The sequence below is a fragment of the Mytilus galloprovincialis genome, chromosome 6 (genome assembly GCF_965363235.1).
Source record: "Mytilus galloprovincialis chromosome 6, xbMytGall1.hap1.1, whole genome shotgun sequence".
Taxonomy (NCBI): domain Eukaryota; kingdom Metazoa; phylum Mollusca; class Bivalvia; order Mytilida; family Mytilidae; genus Mytilus; species Mytilus galloprovincialis.
Genome location: NC_134843.1, coordinates 692,901 through 716,786, shown reverse-complemented (window position 1 = coordinate 716,786; position 23,886 = coordinate 692,901). Strand labels below are relative to the sequence as shown.

Sequence of the window (23,886 nt, the reverse complement as noted above, 5' to 3'; positions counted from 1 at the left end):
ATAAACTTTGACCTCAGATTTATGACATTAATGTTATGGTAAAAATCAACAGGAAAATATCAAGTGAAAGCTGGCACTGCCAAACCATGCCTCCAAAACTACACATTGATGGATCAACACACAACAGTCAACATTGATGAAAAATAAACTAGGGCCCTAATCATCAGATAAATATTTTTGAGCACGCCTTAAAAAATATACTTACTTCCAAGTGATTTGTGAAGGATTTGCTTTAGCATCACATGTAAATCTAACGTAGTCATGTTCTCGTAACTTTCGTGTAATATTTACTTTCAGGGTTATACTAGGCTTAACTGTAAAAAATAAAAGGTATATATATTAATAGTGGTTTTCAGAATGTAATTTGTCAATCTTTCTCTTTGTTCAAAACTATCTATATCTTACCTTATTACAGAAATATTTGAGACAGGACCACATGATAACTTATCTGACTAGACTTTTAGACTAAAAACAGGGGTCAAAATAAATAAACAAATATACCATGACAACTTTAAAACACCAACTTTTCATTTCATGCTAATATTACATTAGAATCTATTAAATGGTAGCATGGCTCTGTAAAGGCTTTAGATCACTATTCAAAGTGTAAATTAAATCAATTATCTCTCCAATAATACAAATCAGTGGTTTCAATTGCTTAGCTCCTAACTGACTCAAGAGTCTTGTTCTTAACCTTCACAATCCAAGTAAAAGTAATGTGGAAAGGGAGGTAACCACAATATGGTTCAGGTTTAAAATGTTTGTTGTTATCATGATAATATAGATTTCTCTCTCTCTTTCTCGTCACCTGCTGTAGGTGTATATTCATTTATTGATATAATTTGTTTTTGTTATCACACCCTCAACAGGGGCAGATCCAGCAAAAAAAAAGGGGAGAGGGGTGTTTCCAACCCAGGACAAACTATATGTCGTTATTTAAATGCATTGATCTTAAAAAAATCGTTCTAACCCATGGAACACTCCCCCCCCCCCCCCCCCCCCTTTTTGGATCCGCAACTGCTCAAGGTGCCCTTCAGTGGTTCAACTACCAAAATATATGTACTGAACTGCATGACAATGTGGTGTATAGCCAATATTACAATCATCAAAGTTAAATAATAATCAAAGCATGGATTGTTTTTAACATTTAGAATGGTGGTTGAGAGACTGACATTTGAGAAGCAGGTGCTTGTTCTATAACAGGAAGCTCGTGATGATAGCTATCCTGTCATAAAACAGATAAAGGTCGTTAAATGTGTCAATAAAAACTAATTTTCAACCATTAAACTTGACACCTAATAAATTCTCATCATAAGTTTTTATATCTTAATAGAAATAAGCTCTGTATATAAATTTTTTATTTAGAAAATGAATTTAATGTTAAAATAACTGTTTCTAAAGTTCTATGGTTTTAACAACAGATCTAAAGGAGAACAGGTGAAATAGAATAACAAGAGTGCACACACTGAAATGTCTCGCCTTCTTTAGTAATCATTGATATTATGTTGATAGTCCTAAGTATAAAGCTTTATTACAACTGTCACATAAACTTAACATTAACCAAGATAGCTAAACAAAGACCGATGAACCATGAAAATGAGGTCAAGGTCAGATGAACCATGCCAGGCAGACATGTACAGCTAACAAAGCTTCCATACAACAAATATAGTTGACCTACTACTTATAGTTTAAGAAAAATAGACCAAAACACAGAAACTTAACACTGTGCAATGAACCGTGCAATTGAGGTCATGGTCAAATAAAACCTGCGGGACTGACATATAGATCATAATATATTTCCATACACCAAATATAGTTGACCTTTGGCATATAATATAAGATAAAAAGACCAAAACTTAAAAACTTAACTTTGACCACTGAACCATGAAAATGAGGTCAAGGTCAGATGACATCTGCCCGCTAGACATGTACACCTTACAATCATTCCATACAACAAATATAGTAGACCTATTGCATAAAGTATGAGAAAAACAGACCAAAACACAAAAACTTAACTATAACCACTGAACCATGAAAATGAGGTCAAGGTCAGATGATACCTGCCAGTTGGACATGTACACCTTCCAGTCCTTCCATACACCAAATATACTAGCCCTATTGCTTATAGTATCTGAGATATGGACTTGACCACCAAAACTTAACCTTGTTCACTGATCCATGAAATGAGGTCGAGGTCAAGTGAAAACTGTCTGACGGGCATGAGGACCTTGCAAGGTACGCACATACCAAATATAGTTATCCTATTACTTATAATAAGAGAGAATTCAACATTATAAAAATTCTGAACTTTTTTTTCAAGTGGTCACTGAACCATGAAAATGAGGTCAAGGACATTGGACATGTGACTGACGGAAACTTCGTAACATGAGGCATCTATATACAAAGTATGAAGCATCCAGGTCTTTCACCTTCTAAAATATAAACCTTTTAAGAAGTTAGCTAACACCGCCGCCGTAGCCGCCGTAGCCGCCGCCGCCGCCGGATCACTATCCCTATGTCGAGCTTTCTGCAACAAAAGTTGCAGGCTCGACAAAAACACAGTATGTGGCTTCAATTTTTGGTCTATAAATTTGTATTGGTTTGTGCATTTATCATTTTCACCTTTAAATCTGTTTTTTTACATTCCTTTATTTTGCACTGAATCTTTTCTTCATTGATAAATATCTATCATTTCAGATACTCCTTTCATTCTTATTTCAAAGATAAATGTAAGGTTCCTTACTGTTGCCATTTTCTCTGGCTTAAGAATATCAGACTTTGACCACATCTAATTAAAGAGTCCATGTAAGAATTGAAAGTCCATTTTGTTATTTTAAGCAAAATGAATGTAAGTGATTTAGTTCACTAAGATGTTCTTTCAATTAAGTCACTTACTTTCTTATTGCAATTAAAACTAATAAAATCTACATAAAATTCTTACATGTGGTGTAAATATGAATTAAAATAAGATTTTTAACCAAAATGATTATGATAAATATGATAAAGAACACATTTCATTAAGTTTATCCAACTATTGACCATATTTTCATGGTGATAGGTAACCTCTTTCACAGATGTGAATGTACCAGACAAAAACTCAGCCAACACAAATTACAAGTAACCTAAAATGCAGGTGTGTGGTAAATATGATCTTTAAAAAATATACCATGTAAGTCATAAATAAAAAAACTAAAATTCCTGACTATTGGTATCCAAGAATATAAAATGACTGATGCCTTGAATGTTACGCACATAAGATAAGCCTTCTGAACCAAACTTATGTCATATGTCTCTTGTTGAGAGTTGTCTCATTGGCAATCATATCGCATCTTCTTTTTTATATGTAGTCAAGCCTTCTGAACCAAACTTCATTATCATTTAGTCTCTTGATGAGAGTTGTCTCATTGCCAATCACCTTATTTTTATATTTAAAGATTTTGTGAGGATAATATATTGACTGTATGATTCCATTTGATGGAGAGTTCAGTTTAGACTTTCATCCTAAATCTAATATCTAATGTAACTTTTTAGGAGATTGTTTTATATTGATTTTGGTCTTTAGGGGAGATAACTCATACATACATTGCACATCCAAAGTAGCAAGTGCCTTCAACGGTTGAATTTGTACTGCATTACTCGCCCGACATTCTATTCTCTTCCCATGATCCTCTTCTGTAGGAATAATGGTCACATGACTGATAGTTGTCTCCCTTTTGTCTTTTACACCGTTTCTATCAGTCACACTGAAAACTTTATCAACGATTCGTACAGAATCTTTATACCATGTGATCTCTGCTCCTGGCTTCCCATTGGCTGACGTACAAGATAAATTTTTATGCTCTCCTAATGTGACTTTCTGTAGACTTCCTCCTTGTATCACTGGAGGATCTGGTCTTACTGTAAAAAAATTACATGAATTTAAATTTTATATTCAGATTGTAATGAGAGAATAAATGCTTCTACTGAATCCACATTAGTATACATACATTACATTGTGAATGGAAATGGTGTCAAAGAGACAACAACCTGACCAAAAGATAGAAAACAGCACTAGGCCATCAATGGGTATCCAATATATCAAGAAAATCCTGCACCGTAGACAAGCTTTCATTGGCTCCTAAACAAACGTATATATTACTAATGGATTATCACAATTGTTGTCAAACCTTGCAATCTTAATTTAAAGAATCGAAAGTAACTTTATAATTTATAATCATATTGTTTACATACCCAACACATTTAGAGTAACTGGTGGATCAGTTTTAATACTAGGATCTGACTGTGTACGTAAAACAAAGCATATATATTCACCGTCATCCTTTAATTGTACATCCGTAATCTTTAAACTAAATTCCTCTGAAAATATAAATAACTACTGTGAAAATGATGAAGTTCAAAATCTACAAAGTGAAAAAAAGTTGGAAAAGTTGAATTTCAGAGTTTACCTGTTAACAATCTAACTGTTTTGGTCGACTTGCAGATGTACCACATAAGAGGTGTTGACCAAATCGTAGAACATCTCTATTATAAAAAAAGAATTCCTCAAAAAAGGCATTTAAAGAATATAAAATGGTATTTCAACTCATCTTTAATCATTCTAACCATGATATTAATTTTCTTGAAACTCGCTTGGGAAACCCAAATCCAATTGAAATTAGATTATTTTCCTTGTTGGGAAGTATACTGTTGAAAAAAATGGTTTGCTTAAGTGTAGAGCAACAATGAAAAAAAATTAAGATTCTGTGAGTTTCATGAAAGGTCTATATGTTGTTAAAAAAAAATGAAGACATACTTAGGTGATGCTTAAGTTTTTTTGTGCTTAAAGTTCTCTAAGGGAAGGATCCTTTTTGTAATTGGCAGCTATAAACTTTCAATGTTGGGTTTCTGTCAGATTGTCAACTACTCCACAACTCTTTTTCTTTCTACTTATTATAAATTCTTACAGATGTATTTCAGGATCTATTATTTGAGTTTTTTAAACAGACCACAAACTTCTCCCATCTGACATAAGTCAGGTAACTGACAGACATAATTTGTTTTGTATCACATTTGATACTTATAAAAACAAACCTCTGAAGTAAAACATAAGTTCAACGTCCAGGATAAGTCACTACTGTTTATACAGAGTTGTTGTAACTTTCACTTCAATGTAATGTTTTCAGACAAGTACAATACTGTTTGTACTGAAGATACTTGTAACAAGATGGTCAGTTACCCAAGACCACAAACTTTATAAGATATGATGTCTAAAATCTGCTTCCTAAGATCTTACACTCACAAGTAAAACAGACGACGACGACGACGCAGACGACGACGACGCCAACAGGATAGCAATATACGACGAAAAATTTTTCAAATTTTGCGGTCGTATAAAAAGTTCTTGCAGCCTTATTTTTGATAGAAATTTATTTATAATGAATGGCAATAATTTATTTTGATTTTATTGAACCATAAAACTAATTTTTGACTCTTCACATTTTACATAATCTGCTTCGCGGATTATTCAATGTGAAGAGTCAAAAATTAGTTTTATGGTTCAATAAAATCAAAATAGATAATAGCCATTCATTAAATGTTGTATATTTTTTCTAGTTTAATATTACTTTTCAACTAAATGTCTTTTAATATCATGATATGTTGTATATTTTTTCTAGTTTAATATTACTTTTCAACTAAATGTCTTTTAATTGTAATGACAATTGTTTCAGGATTTTGTTATTATAAAACTAACCAGCCCTCTTTCTTAATTATCAAAGAAATAAAATGTATCTTACCAAGGACCCCATTACGTCCACCGATGACTGAGTACCTGTTGTACCCAGAATAATCTCTATCTGATCCAAGGGATAATCCGTCGTGCATCCACTGAACCTCGCCTGCTTTGTTCTGTATCACACATTTAAATATCACAGTACTGTTGACGGTAGCATTGTGGCTCCGAGGTTGTTCAAAGAATGTCTGTACTGATAATACTGAAAAATACAACCAAGTGACTATACAGTTAATAATGTCAAACTTATCTGATCAAAAACTATGCTGTGTTGCTTTATAAATTTTTCATATAAATAATATATTTTACTGATATACACCATTATATACTTGCTCCTTATCCAAGCTGTAAGCTCTGCAGAACATGTTCTTCAATTCTGTAAATTTCTCGCTACATTGAAGACCTGTTGGTGACCTTCTGCTGTTGTTTTTTTCTTTGGTCGGGTTGTTGTCTCTTTGGCACATTCCCCATTTCCATTCTCAATTTTAAACGCTATGCTCTGGAGAACATGTGCTGTAATTCCTTACAGTCCAAAAGGCTCCAAGTTCAGGGGAACCTGTTCTATCATTGCTTACCCTAGACATTTGATCTCTAATCTCTAAAAAAAATGTTATGTTTTTTCCCAAAGACTATATAGCAGGCTCCAAGTTCTGTTGAACTTGTCCTATTATTGCTTTGATCCTATGCTTCTAGCTCTGGAAAACTTGTACTATAATTCCCCACAGTCTAGCAGGCTCCATTTTTTGAAGAACTTGTACTATAATACTCTACAGACAAGTAGGTTTGAAGGTCTGAAGAAACTGTACTATTATTGTATAGATCAGTGAGATCCAAGCTCTGAAGAACATGTGCTATAATTTCTTGGATTAGTAGGTTCCAAGTTCTGAAGAACCTGTACTGCATTTTTGTTTTTGACAAGTAGGTTCCAAGGTCTGAAGAAGAACTTGTACTTAATGTTAGATTGCTCAGTAAATGTACTATTACAGTACAAGTCTATAGATAAAACTATTGTATTTGTATTTTCCTTTGAAGCTATCATCTCCCCGTTATAAATCATATTTATGGGTTACAGTGATGACAAAACCAAAACTTAAACATCTGCATCCTTCCCCCCTAACAAAGGGAGGTAATATATCATTTGACTGAACATCAAGGATGATAACAATCACTTTAGAATTATAAACATTTCAAAAGAAAATTACTCAACACTTTTATTATCATTAGTCTGTTGTTATTGTTATAGAAATTTAGGCTACAAAATCTTCTACAATAATAAACTGGGGATATTATGATGTACAACGTTAAAAGAACTTGCATTTCAAAGTACCTGAATACCTAATTATTATCACACCTAGCATGCCTAGGGCAACTTACTGTTGTTATTTTTTGTTCTTTCATTTTGTATGTTGTATCACTGCATAATGTGCATTGGGGTATCTAATTAAAACATAAAATATTTTTATTTTATTTCTGGGTACCACAAATTAGAACTAGAGATTGAAATGTATAATCTAGAGTTTCCACAGTTGAGATTTTGGAGGACATTTATTGGCATGCTTTGTAGGGACACAAACTCTGCTCTGCACCAAGTCATCTTCAGGTTGCATATAAAGCATTGTTTAAAAAATGCCTTTTATATCTGTTACCATGTAAGCCAGACATACAGCAGCAGATACTAAACCAAGTCAATAACTCTAAAGGAAGGGAAATATTTTAAATGTTAAAATTTTTCCTGATCAGAATATGTGGAGCATGTGATAATTTACAAGTGATTCTAACTGTACACACCAAACACCACCAAACATCACCAAACATCACCAACAGACTCCTTTGAAAATTAGCAATACAAAAACAGTGGCAGACATCACTGGTACAGAATAATACAAAAATAGCTAGAATTGATGTTTAAAATCTTTTCAGATGAAAAACTTTAAATAAATATGTAAGTACAGCTTTCAAAGAGGCAAAAAGCAGAAACCGTTTCTTGAAATAAGTAAAGTTTAGTGCAGATTTATAAAATTAAACATTCACAATCTTTACAAAAAGCTATAACTGACTAAACTTATTGTTATTATTCTGTGATACTGTTAGGAAGAAAATAAAGATGGTATGATATAAGATTTAATACATGATTTTATCTAAGAAACAGATTGTTCCTCTCTAAGTTAATGTTTCTATGCAATGACTTTTACTGGCTATAAAAAGATCAAACTTGTAATCTCACAGTATATACTCAATAAATTACTGTTTATAAACAGTCTAGAATGTAAAGTTAGTGTACCCATAGAAATCTGGCAGATTGTAAAGCAAATCTGAAAAAAAAACTTTTTTTTTCAAAATGTTTCAAACAGGTAGACTCCAAGAGATTTCCAATTTAAGTTTGAATTTAAACATTTGTAATTCCAATTCTAATATTTTCATATAAATGTAAGAGTTTTCATTAATTAAAGGAACAAAATCTGAAAGGGGGAGGTAATCTGTATAATTGTATTTTTCAATATTAAAAAGTGACTTTATTAAACTTTTAATTTCAAACATTTTTTAAAAAACCTTTTCTTACATTAGTTATGGAGGCAAAATAGAGAAAATATCAGGAAGTGAAAAGACAAGAATATTGTAGAAATCCATAGTTTTGCCACTCCTACATCAAACATATAAATTTTGTAAAGTACCCAAGTCATCAGTTTTGTTTTGAGTTGTTTGTTCAGTACTAGTAGGTGTGAGAATGAAGAATATTTTTATTACATCAAACATAGTGTTTGTTTCAAACATAAAAACTCAGCCATTTTACTTACAAATTACTTACTACTCTTTCATACTGTTAGCATATACTTCAACACAGCATGATACCAGTATGAAAAGATTCTTTAATGCTTGGGAAAATATTTAAACTTTACCAAAATATTACATCTTTTACACCCTAATGGGTCTATGTCAGTGCAAACATTTCAGTCAAGACCTTAAAGAGGGTGTTTGTTTCTTTTGAAAGGTAGGCTTCTTAGTATTGTGAAAACAAATCTGTGCAACAGGTATTTTGACTCTTCTCCTAAATGATATGATACATTACTCATTATCTTGTAAGATCAAGGTGACAAATACCTAAGCCATTATGAACTTGTTAAGCATTAAAGTTAACATTATCATGGATGCTGCCATAATACTATTCGTATTCGCCCTTTGTTCTGATCATACCACCTGAGGTTTTTTATGCACACAATTTTCCACATAAAAAAGTTTGTAAAAGTCTGTCACAGTTCTGCTTTCTTGACTTCATTCATTATTTTACTTTGGCAAGGCATACAACTGATGAAATCTTACATCAAACAATTATATATTGTGTAATTGTATTGACTTCTGCGATGAAGAAAACTTTACAACTAACAATTATAAAGTTAATTTTGACATGTGTTTTGTATGAGTCAACCTGTAGAATTGTTGTTTTTATCTCCTCTTGAGCATGTATCTATTTCTGCCATACATATTGTTTACCTATATTATATATAATCACCTAACATGTCTACCTTTATCAATTAAATTAATATTTATCTAAATAAATTGATATCAAAATAATTCAAAGACAACTATTTCTTCCCAAATTTTTTGCATTGCTTAAATGATCAAAGGAATTTTGAAATTTAATGATCTAACAAGAGGCCCCTTTATGGTTCCACCTGGAATCTAGGGGACTTATGCATTGGATATATTTGATAAGCATGATAAAAAACATTGGATTTTACCATTGTAAGGACCTATGCTATCTTGATAAACCCCTTTTCTAAACTCAATTCAGGAAAAGATTGAGCAAGGATTCAATTCAAGTTCAACCTCAGAATTTTAATTGTGTACTTTTTGAATAAACAAACATGACTTAACAACAACAACCCTTCTCAAATCTTGTTAGCCAGTCATGCCAGTGGTAAAATGGAAATGATCTGCTCAAGAGACATGCATTCACAGCTGGATTATGTTGGAGATATTTGTTTAGTGGAAAGTGCAAAGAAAATTTATCTTAGAAAACTCAAGTTATTGTGTGACATATTAATTATAAACTAACTGCTAAAAGTCACATAATTCTTTTGATCAAAACAAGCTTACTTTTAACTATCCCAACAAAAGGTAAAGTTTCCAGTGGACCATTCAAGGCATATGTAAGTGATTGCATTACATGTAACAACTCTTGAAACATAATTTTTTTTTCAATATTCAATAGAAATTTCATATTTTTATCAAAACATTTAAGTCTAAAGCTTTTAGAGGATATGTAAACAGACTCACTGATGAATATACAGATATGTAAACAGACTCACATATGAACACATAGATATGTAAACAGACTCACATATGAAAACATGGATGTGTAAACAGACTGAGAGATGAACACATAAAAATGTGTAAACAGACTGAGAGATGAACACATACAAATGTGTAAACACTCACAGATGAACACATGGACATGTAAACAGGCTCACTGATGAACACATGGACATGTAAACAGGCTCACTGATGAACACATGGACATGTAAACAAGCTCACAGATGAACACATGGACATGTAAACATACTCACAGATCACATGGACATGTAAACAAGCTCACAGATGAACAAATGGACATGTAAACAGACTCACAGATGATCAAATGGACATGTAAACAGACTCTGTAGGTTTTGTTTATTCTTATGGTAATGTAGGTTTTGTTTATTATTATGGTAATGTAGGTAATAAATAAAATCAAAGAATTTCAGGACAAGAACAAAAGATTCAAACATAAATCTGCATTGCTGATGTATTACTGATGAATGTTAATGACTTACTCAAAAAACAACTTTTGCACAATTAAAAATCTTGCTGAATACAGAAACTTGTTTTTGTATATATTTTTTCCCCAAATTATATAATGTTCTAACCTAGTTATCTTCCAAGATGATTTATGAAAGTGCATTTTGCTGGCGCTGCTAATACATTCACTGCACTTTATCTCTGGTAAATCATTATAAATATCCAGGTTTATATATCAAATTATAAACATCAAGGTCACAGGTATCAATTATAAACATCAAGGTCACAGGTATCAATTATAAACATCAAGGTCACAGGTATCAATTATAAACACCAAGGTCACAGGTATCAATTATAATGTGGATTTAGAACCTTGTGTGATCCTTGGTAAATCAATGTGAACTATCAAGGTCATATATGAATACTTAGAAATCCTTTTTTTTCAAAAGTATTTGTGGTGTTCATGCAATCAAAATAAAAATAATTTCTGGTCTGACCTTTGACAACATATGATTTATCATTAACCATATTGTATAGAAGCTTGATGATTGTTGAACTTTCAAGGTCATATATCAATAGCTAGAGCTCCTTTAATTTTCAAAGTATTTTGATGTTAATCCAATCAGATTTTAATAACTTCTGTCCTGATATGATTTAGTGGTTGACATATTATTGTACAGAAGCTTGATGATTGTTGAAGGGCACTGTTGACCTCTAGATATCTTGTTTTCCTTGTGTCCATGAGTAGCTGTCTCCTTGTGATGTATATATCACAGATGTTATTGGCTCTGTTGACCTGAGATATCTTGTTTTCCTTGTGTCCATGAGTAGCTGTCTCCTTGTGATGTATATATCACAGATGTTATTGGCTCTGTTGACCTGAGATATCTTGTTTTCCTTGTGTCCATGAGTAACTGTCTCCTTGTGATGTATATATCACAGATGTTATTGGCTCTGTTGACCTCTAGATATCTTGTTTTCCTTGTGTCCATGAGTTGCTGTCTCCTTGTGATGTATATATCACAGATGTTATTGGCTCTGTTGACCTCTAGATATCTTGTTTTTCTTGTGTCCATGAGTAACTGTCTCCTTGTGATGTATATATCACAGATGTTATTGGCTCTGTTGACCTCTAGATATCTTGTTTTCCTTGTGTCCATGAGTTGCTGTCTCCTTGTGATGTATATATCACAGATGTTATTGGCTCTGTTGACCTCTAGATATCTTGTTTTCCTTGTGTCCATGAGTAGCTGTCTCCTTGTGATGTATATATCACAGATGTTATTGGCTCTGTTGACCTCTAGATATCTTGTTTTCCTTGTGTCCATGAGTAGCTGTCTCCTTGTGATGTATATATCACAGATGTTATTGGCTCTGTTGACCTCTAGATATCTTGTTTTCCTTGTGTCCATGAGTAGCTGTCTCCTTGTGATGTATATATCACAGATGTTATTAGCTCTGTTGACCTGAGATATCTTTTGTTCCTTGTGTCCATGAGTTGCTGTCTCCTTGTGATGTATATATCACAGATGTTATTGGCTCTGTTGACCTGAGATATCTTGTTTTCCTTGTGTCCATGAGTAACTGTCTCCTTGTGATGTATATATCACAGATGTTATTGGCTCTGTTGACCTCTAGATATCTTGTTTTCCTTGTGTCCATGAGTAGCTGTCTCCTTGTGATGTATATATCACAGATGTTATTGGCTCTGTTGACCTGAGATATCTTGTTTTCCTTGTGTCCATGAGTTGCTGTCTCCTTGTGATGTATATATCACAGATGTTATTGGCTCTGTTGACCTCTAGATATCTTGTTTTTCTTGTGTCCATGAGTAACTGTCTCCTTGTGATGTATATATCACAGATGTTATTGGCTCTGTTGACCTCTAGATATCTTGTTTTCCTTGTGTCCATGAGTTGCTGTCTCCTTGTGATGTATATATCACAGATGTTATTGGCTCTGTTGACCTCTAGATATCTTGTTTTCCTTGTGTCCATGAGTAGCTGTCTCCTTGTGATGTATATATCACAGATGTTATTGGCTCTGTTGACCTCTAGATATCTTGTTTTCCTTGTGTCCATGAGTAGCTGTCTCCTTGTGATGTATATATCACAGATGTTATTGGCTCTGTTGACCTCTAGATATCTTGTTTTCCTTGTGTCCATGAGTAGCTGTCTCCTTGTGATGTATATATCACAGATGTTATTAGCTCTGTTGACCTGAGATATCTTTTGTTCCTTGTGTCCATGAGTTGCTGTCTCCTTGTGATGTATATATCACAGATGTTATTGGCTCTGTTGACCTGAGATATCTTGTTTTCCTTGTGTCCATGAGTTGCTGTCTCCTTGTGATGTATATATCACAGATGTTATTGGCTCTGTTGACCTCTAGATATCTTGTTTTCCTTGTGTCCATGAGTTGCTGTCTCCTTGTGATGTATATATCACAGATGTTATTGGCTCTGTTGACCTGAGATATCTTGTTTTCCTTGTGTCCATGAGTTGCTGTCTCCTTGTGATGTATATATCACAGATGTTATTGGCTCTGTTGACCTGAGATATCTTTTTTCCTTGTGTCCATGAGTTGCTGTCTCCTTGTGATGTATATATCACAGATGTTATTGGCTCTGTTGACCTGAGATATCTTGTTTTCCTTGTGTCCATGAGTTGCTGTCTCCTTGTGATGTATATATCACAGATGTTATTGGCTCTGTTGACCTGAGATATCTTTTTTCCTTGTGTCCATGAGTTGCTGTCTCCTTGTGATGTATATATCACAGATGTTATTGGCTCTGTTGACCTGAGATATCTTGTTTTCCTTGTGTCCATGAGTTGCTGTCTCCTTGTGATGTATATATCACAGATGTTATTGGCTCTGTTGACCTGAGATATCTTGTTTTCCTTGTGTCCATGAGTAGCTGTCTCCTTGTGATGTATATATCACAGATGTTATTGGCTCTGTTGACCTCTAGATATCTTGTTTTCCTTGTGTCCATGAGTTGCTGTCTCCTTGTGATGTATATATCACAGATGTTATTGGCTCTGTTGACCTGAGATATCTTGTTTTTCTTGTGTCCATGAGTTGCTGTCTCCTTGTGATGTATATATCACAGATGTTATTGGCTCTGTTGACCTCTAGATATCTTGTTTTCCTTGTGTCCATGAGTAGCTGTCTCCTTGTGATGTATATATCACAGATGTTATTGGCTCTGTTGACCTGAGATATCTTGTTTTTCTTGTGTCCATGAGTTGCTGTCTCCTTGTGATGTATATATCACAGATGTTATTGGCTCTGTTGACCTGAGATATCTTGTTTTCCTTGTGTCCATGAGTAGCTGTCTCCTTGTGATGTATATATCACAGATGTTATTGGCTCTGTTGACCTGAGATATCTTGTTTTCCTTGTGTCCATGAGTTGCTGTCTCCTTGTGATGTATATATCACAGATGTTATTGGCTCTGTTGACCTGAGATATCTTGTTTTCCTTGTGTCCATGAGTTGCTGTCTCCTTGTGATGTATATATCACAGATGTTATTGGCTCTGTTGACCTCTAGATATCTTGTTTTCCTTGTGTCCATGAGTAGCTGTCTCCTTGTGATGTATATATCACAGATGTTATTGGCTCTGTTGACCTCTAGATATCTTGTTTTCCTTGTGTCCATGAGTAGCTGTCTCCTTGTGATGTATATATCACAGATGTTATTGGCTCTGTTGACCTCTAGATATCTTGTTTTCCTTGTGTCCATGAGTTGCTGTCTCCTTGTGATGTATATATCACAGATGTTATTGGCTCTGTTGACCTGAGATATCTTGTTTTTCTTGTGTCCATGAGTTGCTGTCTCCTTGTGATGTATATATCACAGATGTTATTTTATTCAATTACAAATAAACTGCCTGTAATTAATATTTCAACTGTTGTCCTTGAAGGAAATGTGTGTCATATTATCATAGTTAAATGTGCACTTAGTTTTTAAGACTAAGTAAGTAAACTAATTGTTCCAGTATCAAAGGTTAGATTAGTTCAAGCTCGTGTTTTGTATAAAGTTCTTTGTTGTATGAAATCTTTTAATGCCAAGTGTTTTTTTGTGTTTGTGTCTTATCTCAGTTTTATTAATTCTATTATGTTGATAGATACACTACAAAAATCAGCATTCCTCACTTTTGTGTTTATCTTAGAATGTTCAATCCCACTTTTCTCCACAACATTTTTGTTTATCTTAGAGCATTGATTCACACTTCTTCCCTAAAACTTGTGACAACTACATTATTGAATAATCTCTTCAATTCCAGAAATAGAAAAATACACTTCAGAAAATAAATATTATATAAGAAAACAAAAATATCCAACAGACCAAGATTGTGAATTGTTCAATTATGACTGATTGGTTTTTTGTATTGTTTCTAATCTACTTTAATTCAAATTTTAACAAATGCCATTCTGCTCAAAATTAATTATTTATATTTTTTTCTGATGATTTTCAAAGAAACGAATGTAAACAAGGGTTTTAACGATGCAACACTCAAATTTATAAATAAGTCTGAAGTTTATGACACTTCCCAAGTTAATAACTGCAGGGTCATGATTTGAAAACTTATACTACAAGGTAATTCCCTACCATCCAGATACAAAGAAGATTTGTTTTCTTTCAAATACTTCTGTGCATCTGCAATATTTCTTTTGTCATTAATTACATCATACCTGTATTAATAAATAAAACTGTTGCTATGGAAATGTAAAATACTAGTTGCTTCATTGGTTCTATGTGTTCCATCTTGTCTTTATTTCACTTTAATCTGAAAAATAAGATTAAAAGATAAAACAACTTTTTCTGACTCTGATAGAATAATTAAGGGTTTGATTTTCAAATTAAACTTATGTACATTACATATATAACAGGCATCACTCATCTAAACCATAAGGATCTTCACATGAAAAATATACTTTGTGATAAACCTCAATTTATTTTTAATTTCCCCAACAGATATCCCTGAAGTTGATCCTTATAAGAGGGGCAATAAAGATACCAGAGGGACAGTCAAACTTATAGATCGAAAAAACTAAGTATTACAGTTGATCAAGTTAATTAATATCTCGTGTAAGTGTCCTTCACAACAACACAAAATTTGAAAATTTTTGGAAGGAGTTAAACCGCCGGACAAAAAAATTCAAATAAGTGACATTCAAAAGGAAGATCGGAATAAAGTTTATGAAATCGACAAAAGGAAACGTAAATATAAAAAAATCCTGGGAAAAAGATCGCGAATGGTTAAATTATATAGTCGATCGCAATGTAATAAATTGTATAACATGTGAAAAATTTGCAGTGACAGACCTAGATAAGAAATGTATTTTTGTAACAGGATCTTCAAATTTTAAGTTAGATTCTGTACTTGCTCATGAACAATCAGAACAGCATAAAAATTCTACGGGAATAAAGGAGAGGAAAGCACCCGAGGAATCAAAGGCAGGGAAAATCATTCAAACTTTAAATCAAAACATTTTCAAAAGGTTGGTGAACATATTTAGAAATGTACATGCTATTGCTAAGAATAGATGTCCATTCACAGATTTTCTTTGAATGTGTGAACTCGACGAGATGAAAGATGAAAGGTGTCATTTTTGCAGGACCAGTAGATTTGGAGCCGGACCAGTAGATTTTTCAGTCCACTGGTCCGGCTGGCCAGTACACAAAAAACCTTAAATTCTATCCCTATACACATGACACAATATATAAAACTAAAGACTAAGCAACACAAACCCCTCCAAAAACTGGGGGTGATCTCAGGTGTAAGCAGATCCTGCTCCAAATTTATGAAGGGATGAATTCTAACTTCACCATTTGAAACTCTTGGTTTAATAGCTTCCTTGTGAGCAGCAACCCTCTATCAAGGAAATCATGATAGGAAATACAAGCACTGGATTAGAGTATCAAATGGGAGATATATACTCTGTTTGCAGGCTCTGCTGAAATGTTGCTACTTAGAAATGGAAAGTTCAAAATTGGGAAGCTGAAATCATCTCTTTTGTCAAGAAGTTTTGATTTCAACCGACACTCATTGTCTATTTTAAGATGTAAGTCAGATATGAGGCCGACTTAACCTTATCCCTTAAGACAACTTTTAATTAGTGTGTTCTTTTTATTACAAGATATCCCTTAATTTGTATTCCCTGATTGTGCCATGCACTACCACCCAACCTGTATATTCTGAGACAGATGATCATTTTATTTCCCCCTGATATGTCACAACAACTAACGTGTCATAGATCAGTTAACTTCCTTCCTGACAATCGTCAGAACTTAACCTTGCTATATCTGACAGGTAACATGTCACACGCCCTGTAATAGTATTCTACAGTTGTAATTACTGTTGTCTATCAGTAATAAAGTAACAATCAACATTCTTATGTAATTATCTCGATTAATACATGTATTTCTCACATACATGTACATCACTTACAGCATACTGTATTATACTAGTGGCAATGGTCACATTGAAGTTACAAATTAAAAACTAGCTCACCTGCTTCTTGTTGATAAAGGACAATAACTCCTATAAAAAGTTTTGATGTCAATAGACATTAATTAGATCCAAGGAATTTCTATGCTAAGTTTAGACAGTCCCTGGTAGATCTCATCATTTTGAATATTTTTGGCCCAGTCAGATTTTGTTATCTTTAGAAGTTTTCAAGATAAAAGCCAAACATTGCAGTTACCCCTGTGTTCCAATTTAAGTGATGGTCAGCACTTTAAGTAGTTTCAGAGGAGAAGACTTTTGTGTCAAGATGTTAAATCAAAGATATATGTTGGGGAGAATATTATGCTATCTAAGGATATTGAATAAAAGGGCATAATGCTATGCTATCTAAGGATATTGAATAAAATGGGAGAATGTTATGCTATCTAAGGAATTTTGAATAAAAGGGAGAATGTTATTTGAAGGCTAAAAATTTAGATTCAAATTTCCCAGGAAAGTTTTCAGATTCTATGATTATTCTTGATTTCTTGTTTTTATGAAAATGACTGAAATACTTGCTGCTGGAATATGTTTGCTAGTCAATAACAGTGGCGAATCAAGAAATTTTTAGTAAAAGGGGGAAAGTGATTCCCTATATAATCAACCAAATTTTTTTCACAAAAGGGTGGCCCAGGACCCCTAAAAAACTGTCTAAATCAGCCTCTGAATAAGCGAATGATTTACAATTAACATATATTATTGTTGGTTTTCTGATGCAGGAAAAAAACTGCTATATTTTGACTGCATCATCAATTATTTTGTAACCTGTATGTATTCTACAATTTATTTCTGACAAACAAGAGAGAAGTGCAGGTACTTATCTATACATCAAAGTGACATACATTACATTCTGACACATGCCACCATACAATAACCTATGACCCTGTCATCTGATTGGTTAGTATTTGAAATTAATGACAGTTTAATGCATGTGATGATACTGTACTCCCTCACTGCCAAGAAGATGTTTGCGGTATTGTAGGAAAATAAACATTGTAGGAAAATAAACATTGGTTGTATCATTCTGTGGTAAAAATTAACTGTAAACGGACAGAAAGTCACAGGACAAAAAGTCACAGGACATAAAGTCACAAATTTGGTAGGACAAAAAGTCACCAATACTCTGTTGACAATTGTTTGAATATATAAGAGGAATATCTTGAAATATTTACTTTTTAAAACATATATTTATATTAAAGTTTAGGAAATGTGTCATTATATTTGAAAAATAAAGATTTATTAAATTTTAATCATGTAATAGAAAGATTTCGTGGTACCATGAAGCCATTTAAGTGCCATTTAAGCCACTTTGGCACTTTGTTTTATAACAATTATTTGATCATCTTTGATATTTTTTTGAAAAATTTTGTTTTTGAAAAATAAAGATTTATTAAATTTTAATCATGTAATAGAAATATTTCGTGGTACCATGAAGCCTTTTAAATGCCAAGCCACTTTGGCACTTTGTTTTTTAACAATTATTTGATCATCTTTGATATTTTTTTGAAAAATTTTGTTTATAAAGTTAGTTTATACAAATATACAATATTTCAACAAAAAAAAACAAAAATATTTTTGTAGAAATAAGCGGTTTTTATTCCTAGAAAATAATCAGAAAAAATGAATTGTAACTTTTTGTCTTGTGACTTTTTGTCCGTGACTTTTTGTCTGTGACTGTTTGTACTGTGACTTTCTGTCCTACATTCTTAACGGTAAATGGACAGAAAGTCACATTCAAATCAACATGTAACACTAGTCCACAAAATGGAGAATTCTGTGCAATAATTTATCCTAAATAAGTTGCAACAGTCAAAACCTTTATATTTTATGTAAAAAGATGATGAACTCAAATTGAGTAAAATCATAATTTAGTAGGACTCGAAGTGCACTGAGCTGTCCCAAACTCATTATGCAACACCCTTTTTGTACAGAGATAAAGGCCCTTGATTTGCCACTGGAGGCAAAACCATTAATACTAAAGCAACAACTGGTAAATTTCTTGTGTAATAAGAGCTTTCATGGATGTTAATCAGGAATGGTGACATGCACAAAACATTTGATAAATAAAAGAATAAAAGTAATATTTGTTTTTACTTTGAAACAAAGTTTGACCTGAGATAGTCTATATTGACTGAGATAGTCTATTTTGATAAAGTCCTATAACACCAGTAATGCAATGCTAAAGTTTGACCTGGGACATTCTATAATAACAAAGGTTATATCACCATTAATCCAATTCTGAATTCTTCAATGTAAAAGGTTGTCAGAGTTGATTATTTTTTATGATGGAGTACTAAAGTCTGATCTTATTTAGATTACCACATTTACTCCAAACTTTATGTCTCATACTATCCCTACAGATGCAGATACAGTGAGGAAAACAGTTTTCTTTCTATTTTTTTGTAAAATATTTCCATTCCTGAACAGATTGAAATACCAACTTGTCATTGTGTCAGAGTTAACTCCTGGCTTTCTCTTTGTCTCTTCTTACACAACAGACATAAAACTAATTACAACTGGGGATTCATTTATTTTTATGGTTACCAAGCAAACGGATTTAGAGGGGGGTGCATTTTTGTGGTGGATTTAATTTCATGGTTTAGAAAAATTCTGTATTAAAAGTATAGGAGTAACTGTATTTTATCATTTACTCAAAGTTGAGGTTTTTCTATACACACAATTAAATCAGTCATGTGTAGTTTTAGTACCTTGACGGAGCCAACATATTCAAGCAGTTAATCGGCCAATTTGAATTTATTTAATAAAATACTAAACAATGTTAAAAAGAAATGTATAAGTGTGTAAACAAAATTTACTTCCAAAACAAAGGAGAGTTGATACCAAGACAGATTTACTCTTTTATCTGATATAGAAATTCAAACTCAGCCTTATTACAAGCCTCAATACAACAACAAGATCTTATTTTCAACAAAACCTATAAAAAAGTGGATTAAAAAACATGCTGGTGAAAACTCCGTGTAATTCCATCTAAGACATCTGGTCTTTGCTATCTTTATGACCATCATGTCTATTGGTCAAGCACTGTAAACTTGACTTTTATCTTATAAACAATAAGATAAAACATAAGTACTTCAAGATGGCAGTTTTAATTTCATTGCAATGGATGGGAGATTAAGGTACTTGTCATCAATATAGGCACTTAGACAAGGGATTGTATAGCTTACTAAACAATATTGTGTTTGTGCATTGTGGTAGGCTGTATTGTGACCTTTAGTTGGTTCACATCTTTTGTGGATATTTATCTCATTGCTAATTATTCCAAAACTTCTCGGAGCTCTGTTTCTGACTTTTACTTGGTGTATTTTTGGTATTCCCTATTCTGATATGGTTAATATCAATCTGGAAATATATCACATAAAATTGAGAATAGAAATAGGGCATGTGTCAAAGAGAAAACAACAATCTAAAGAGCAGAAAACAACTAACAGTCTACTTCCCTTGTATGTTCTTAAAATAGAAACTTCCGGGTTTGAACATTTCTAGTCACACATAATTGGTTAAAGCAGGGCTGACCGTAGGATGATAATGGTGTTTGTCAGGTGTTACATTGCTGAGACTGGACATGGAGATAATCATGTGACGAATGACATGTTTGGTCAGAACTGACCAGTAGACAACCTATAAGTCACCATTGCTGAGACTGGACATGGAGATAATCATGTGACGAATGACATGTTTGGTCAGAACTGACCAGTAGACAACCTATAAGTCACCATTGCTGAGACTGGACATGGAGATAATCATGTGATGAATGACATGTTTGGTCAGCACTGACCAGTAGACAAACTATAAGTCACCATTGCCGAGACTGGACATGGAGATAATCATGTGATGAATGACATGTTTGGTCAGCACTGACCAGTAGACAAACTATAAGTGACCATTGCCAAAACTGGACATGGAGATAATCATGTGATGAATGACATGTTTGGTCAGCACTGACCAGTAGACAAACTATAAGTCACCATTGCCGAGACTGGACATGGAGATAATCATGTGATGAATGACATGTTTGGTCAGCACTGACCAGTAGACAAACTATAAGTGACCACTGCCAAAACTGGACATGGAGATAATCATGTGATGAATGACATGTTTGGTCAGCACTGACCAGTAGACAAACTATAAGTCACCATTGCTGAGACTGGACATGGAGATAATCATGTGATGAATGACATGTTTGGTCAGCACTGACCAGTAGACAAACTATAAGTCACCATTGCCGAGACTGGACATGGAGATAATCATGTGATGAATGACATGTTTGGTCAGCACTGACCAGTAGACAACCTATAAGTCACCATTGCTGAGACTGGACATGGAGATAATCATGTGATGAATGACATGTTTGGTCAGCACTGACCAGTAGACAAACTATAAGTGACCATTGCCAAAACTGGACATGGAGATAATCATGTGATGAATGACATGTTTGGTCAGCACTGACCAGTAGACAAACTATAAGTCACCATTGCCGAGACTGGACATGGAGATAATCATGTGATGAATGACATGTTTGGTCAGCACTGACCAATAGACAAACTATAAGTGATTTACAAAATCAAATTTCTCAAGAAGGCTGATTCCTGTTATTGGTATTTAATAAGCTGATGGTCTGAAGTAATGGATACTCTAACTGTGTACATATGTCAGTGGTAAGTAAGAACTGACTGGTCAACACACTGCTGGACATCCATGCCTTCACCTGTCAGAATCTGTCATTAGCTTGATAAATGTGGAATGACTGAGTGTTTTCACATGATGAGTGATTTATATTACCTTGGACATCATGAATGACATATTTGATATTCCACACACTGACCATTTCATACAGCTGTTTTTTACATGATAAAAAATAATGTTTTGAAATTATTACAAATAGTAGCTGACTATATGGTATTTTTAATGTTTTAATCATTGTTGAAGACAGCATGGTGACATTTTACTCACTTTGTTGCTTACTCCTATGATCTTCTTTGTTATATGGTCTTTGATGAATACTAAGTAGTAGTTGTCTCATTGGCAACCACGTCACCTCCTTGCTTCTATATAGAACCAATTTATATTAAACAAGAATGTGTTTCTAGTACACTAATGCCCCATCTGCACTAACATTTTCGATGTTCAGTTAGTTGATGGTGAAAATGGGATAAAAACTCTAATTTGGCATCAAAATTAGAAAGATCATATCATAGAGAACATGTGTACTAAGTTTCAAGTTGATTGGACTTCAACTTCATCAAAAACTACCTGGACCAAAAACTTTAACCAGAAGCGGGACAGACGAACAGATGCACAGACCAATAAACATAATGCCCATAAATGGGACATAAAAATAGGGCATAAAAAGTTTTTTCGTAATCAATATTTCATAGTTATGAATTTCAGAAGTCCAATTTGTTAATTCTTGTCTTGAGATGATTGTGTGATTCCAACTGACCAGATAAATTATTAACCAACAGATGATGAATAAGAGGATGTAAAAAGATCAGGAAAGCTCAATAGCTCTCCCTAATGAATCCTTATCAACAATAGTTTATTTGTCTACTTCTTAGTTTTTTATTGACAATAAAGAACAGAAAAATATCCTTAATCTGTCTCATCTAAAGTTTTGTATCACATATATCTGAAGCACCATAACAACCAGGAACTCTTTGATGTCTGGAGGTAGAAATAACATCAATGTATAAAACACAATGTAACCGTTCCACTTCCCTACACATTGTTGTACAAAAAATCTTTGTTAATTTTTGAATCTCATGTTTAATTCTGGAAAACAATCTGATGGTTGGAGTAGTGTAACTTGAGGAATGGATCAGAATGAATGTACAGACTGTCATGAAACAATTGATGTTTACCAAGAATAAAGATGTATCTCAGTAATAAAAAAAAAAGAAACTGACATAAAATGATGTAAATCTTGGTTCTGAAGTGAGAAGAAACTACCATAAAATTAAAGAAGAAAATGTTGGTTCCAAAGCTTTAGAAACTACAAACAAAATTTATAAGAAAATATGTTAGATAGAAAGAAGAAGACATCTATTTTTGACTCTAGCTACTGTATCTAATTACAAAAGTTAGAAAGATGACAACTGCTGGAAAAGAGAAAGTCAAATCTATTGTTTTATTTGTCCATTGGGGAATACAGAAAAAAGCTTTAATTAGCTCTTTAAAATATTGTTCGTTGTGGATGTTTTTTTACTAGTACTGGTAAAAAATGAAGTCATCTTTACCTGAAGAATTAACACCTTTTATGGAAAATAATTAGCTATCAAATGTACAGAAGTTTTCTCCCCTCAGGACTTTTATTTGAAAAAACTATCTTCTTGTTTGAGAATGTATGTGACAAAAAAAAAACAATACAAAACAATGATTGCTTGATTAATGGTTGCTTTATTTCTAGTGGCAAATATGTCATACATGTTCAGGACCGAACACAGCAATCATTGACATAATTATATATGGAACTGTTTTATATTGTGACTACATGCCTCAGATGCCAAAAGATCCTGTGTCCACACTTTCTTTACAATTTGTGGACATCCTTGATACTTTAATGAGATTGAAGATGTTCAAACTAAGGTTATTACAATCATCATGATCATCCAAATATAACCTATCTTTCTTCATCTGATTCAAACTCGGTGCCAGGAGTTAGCAGAGTATATCTAAATATTTATTTGTATTTTCTCACATACATATCCATTAAAAAATACAGAAATTCTACCAAAATCTGGCGACTTCAAAGAATTCTTACAATTACAAAGAATGATACATCTATAAACAAACAGAATAATCTTTGT

At 33.2% G+C, this 23,886-nt stretch overlaps 1 protein-coding gene across 8 annotated transcripts in view; it reads right to left on the bottom strand.

Moving 5' to 3' along the window:
* Positions 1-23,886, bottom strand: part of LOC143078650 (irregular chiasm C-roughest protein-like) — a 93,994-nt gene that overhangs the window by 6,000 nt on the left and 64,108 nt on the right. For all 8 annotated transcript variants that reach the window (XM_076253512.1, XM_076253511.1, XM_076253515.1 and 5 more), the window contains 5 exons: positions 15,246-15,340; positions 5,775-5,972; positions 4,231-4,356; positions 3,583-3,897; positions 206-314 (listed from right to left, as the gene is read on the bottom strand). In XM_076253512.1, coding sequence (XP_076109627.1) covers positions 206-314; positions 3,583-3,897; positions 4,231-4,356; positions 5,775-5,972; positions 15,246-15,318 — 821 coding nt within the window. In that variant the 5' untranslated portion in view covers positions 15,319-15,340. The remainder of the gene's footprint in view (positions 1-205; positions 315-3,582; positions 3,898-4,230; positions 4,357-5,774; positions 5,973-15,245; positions 15,341-23,886) is intronic.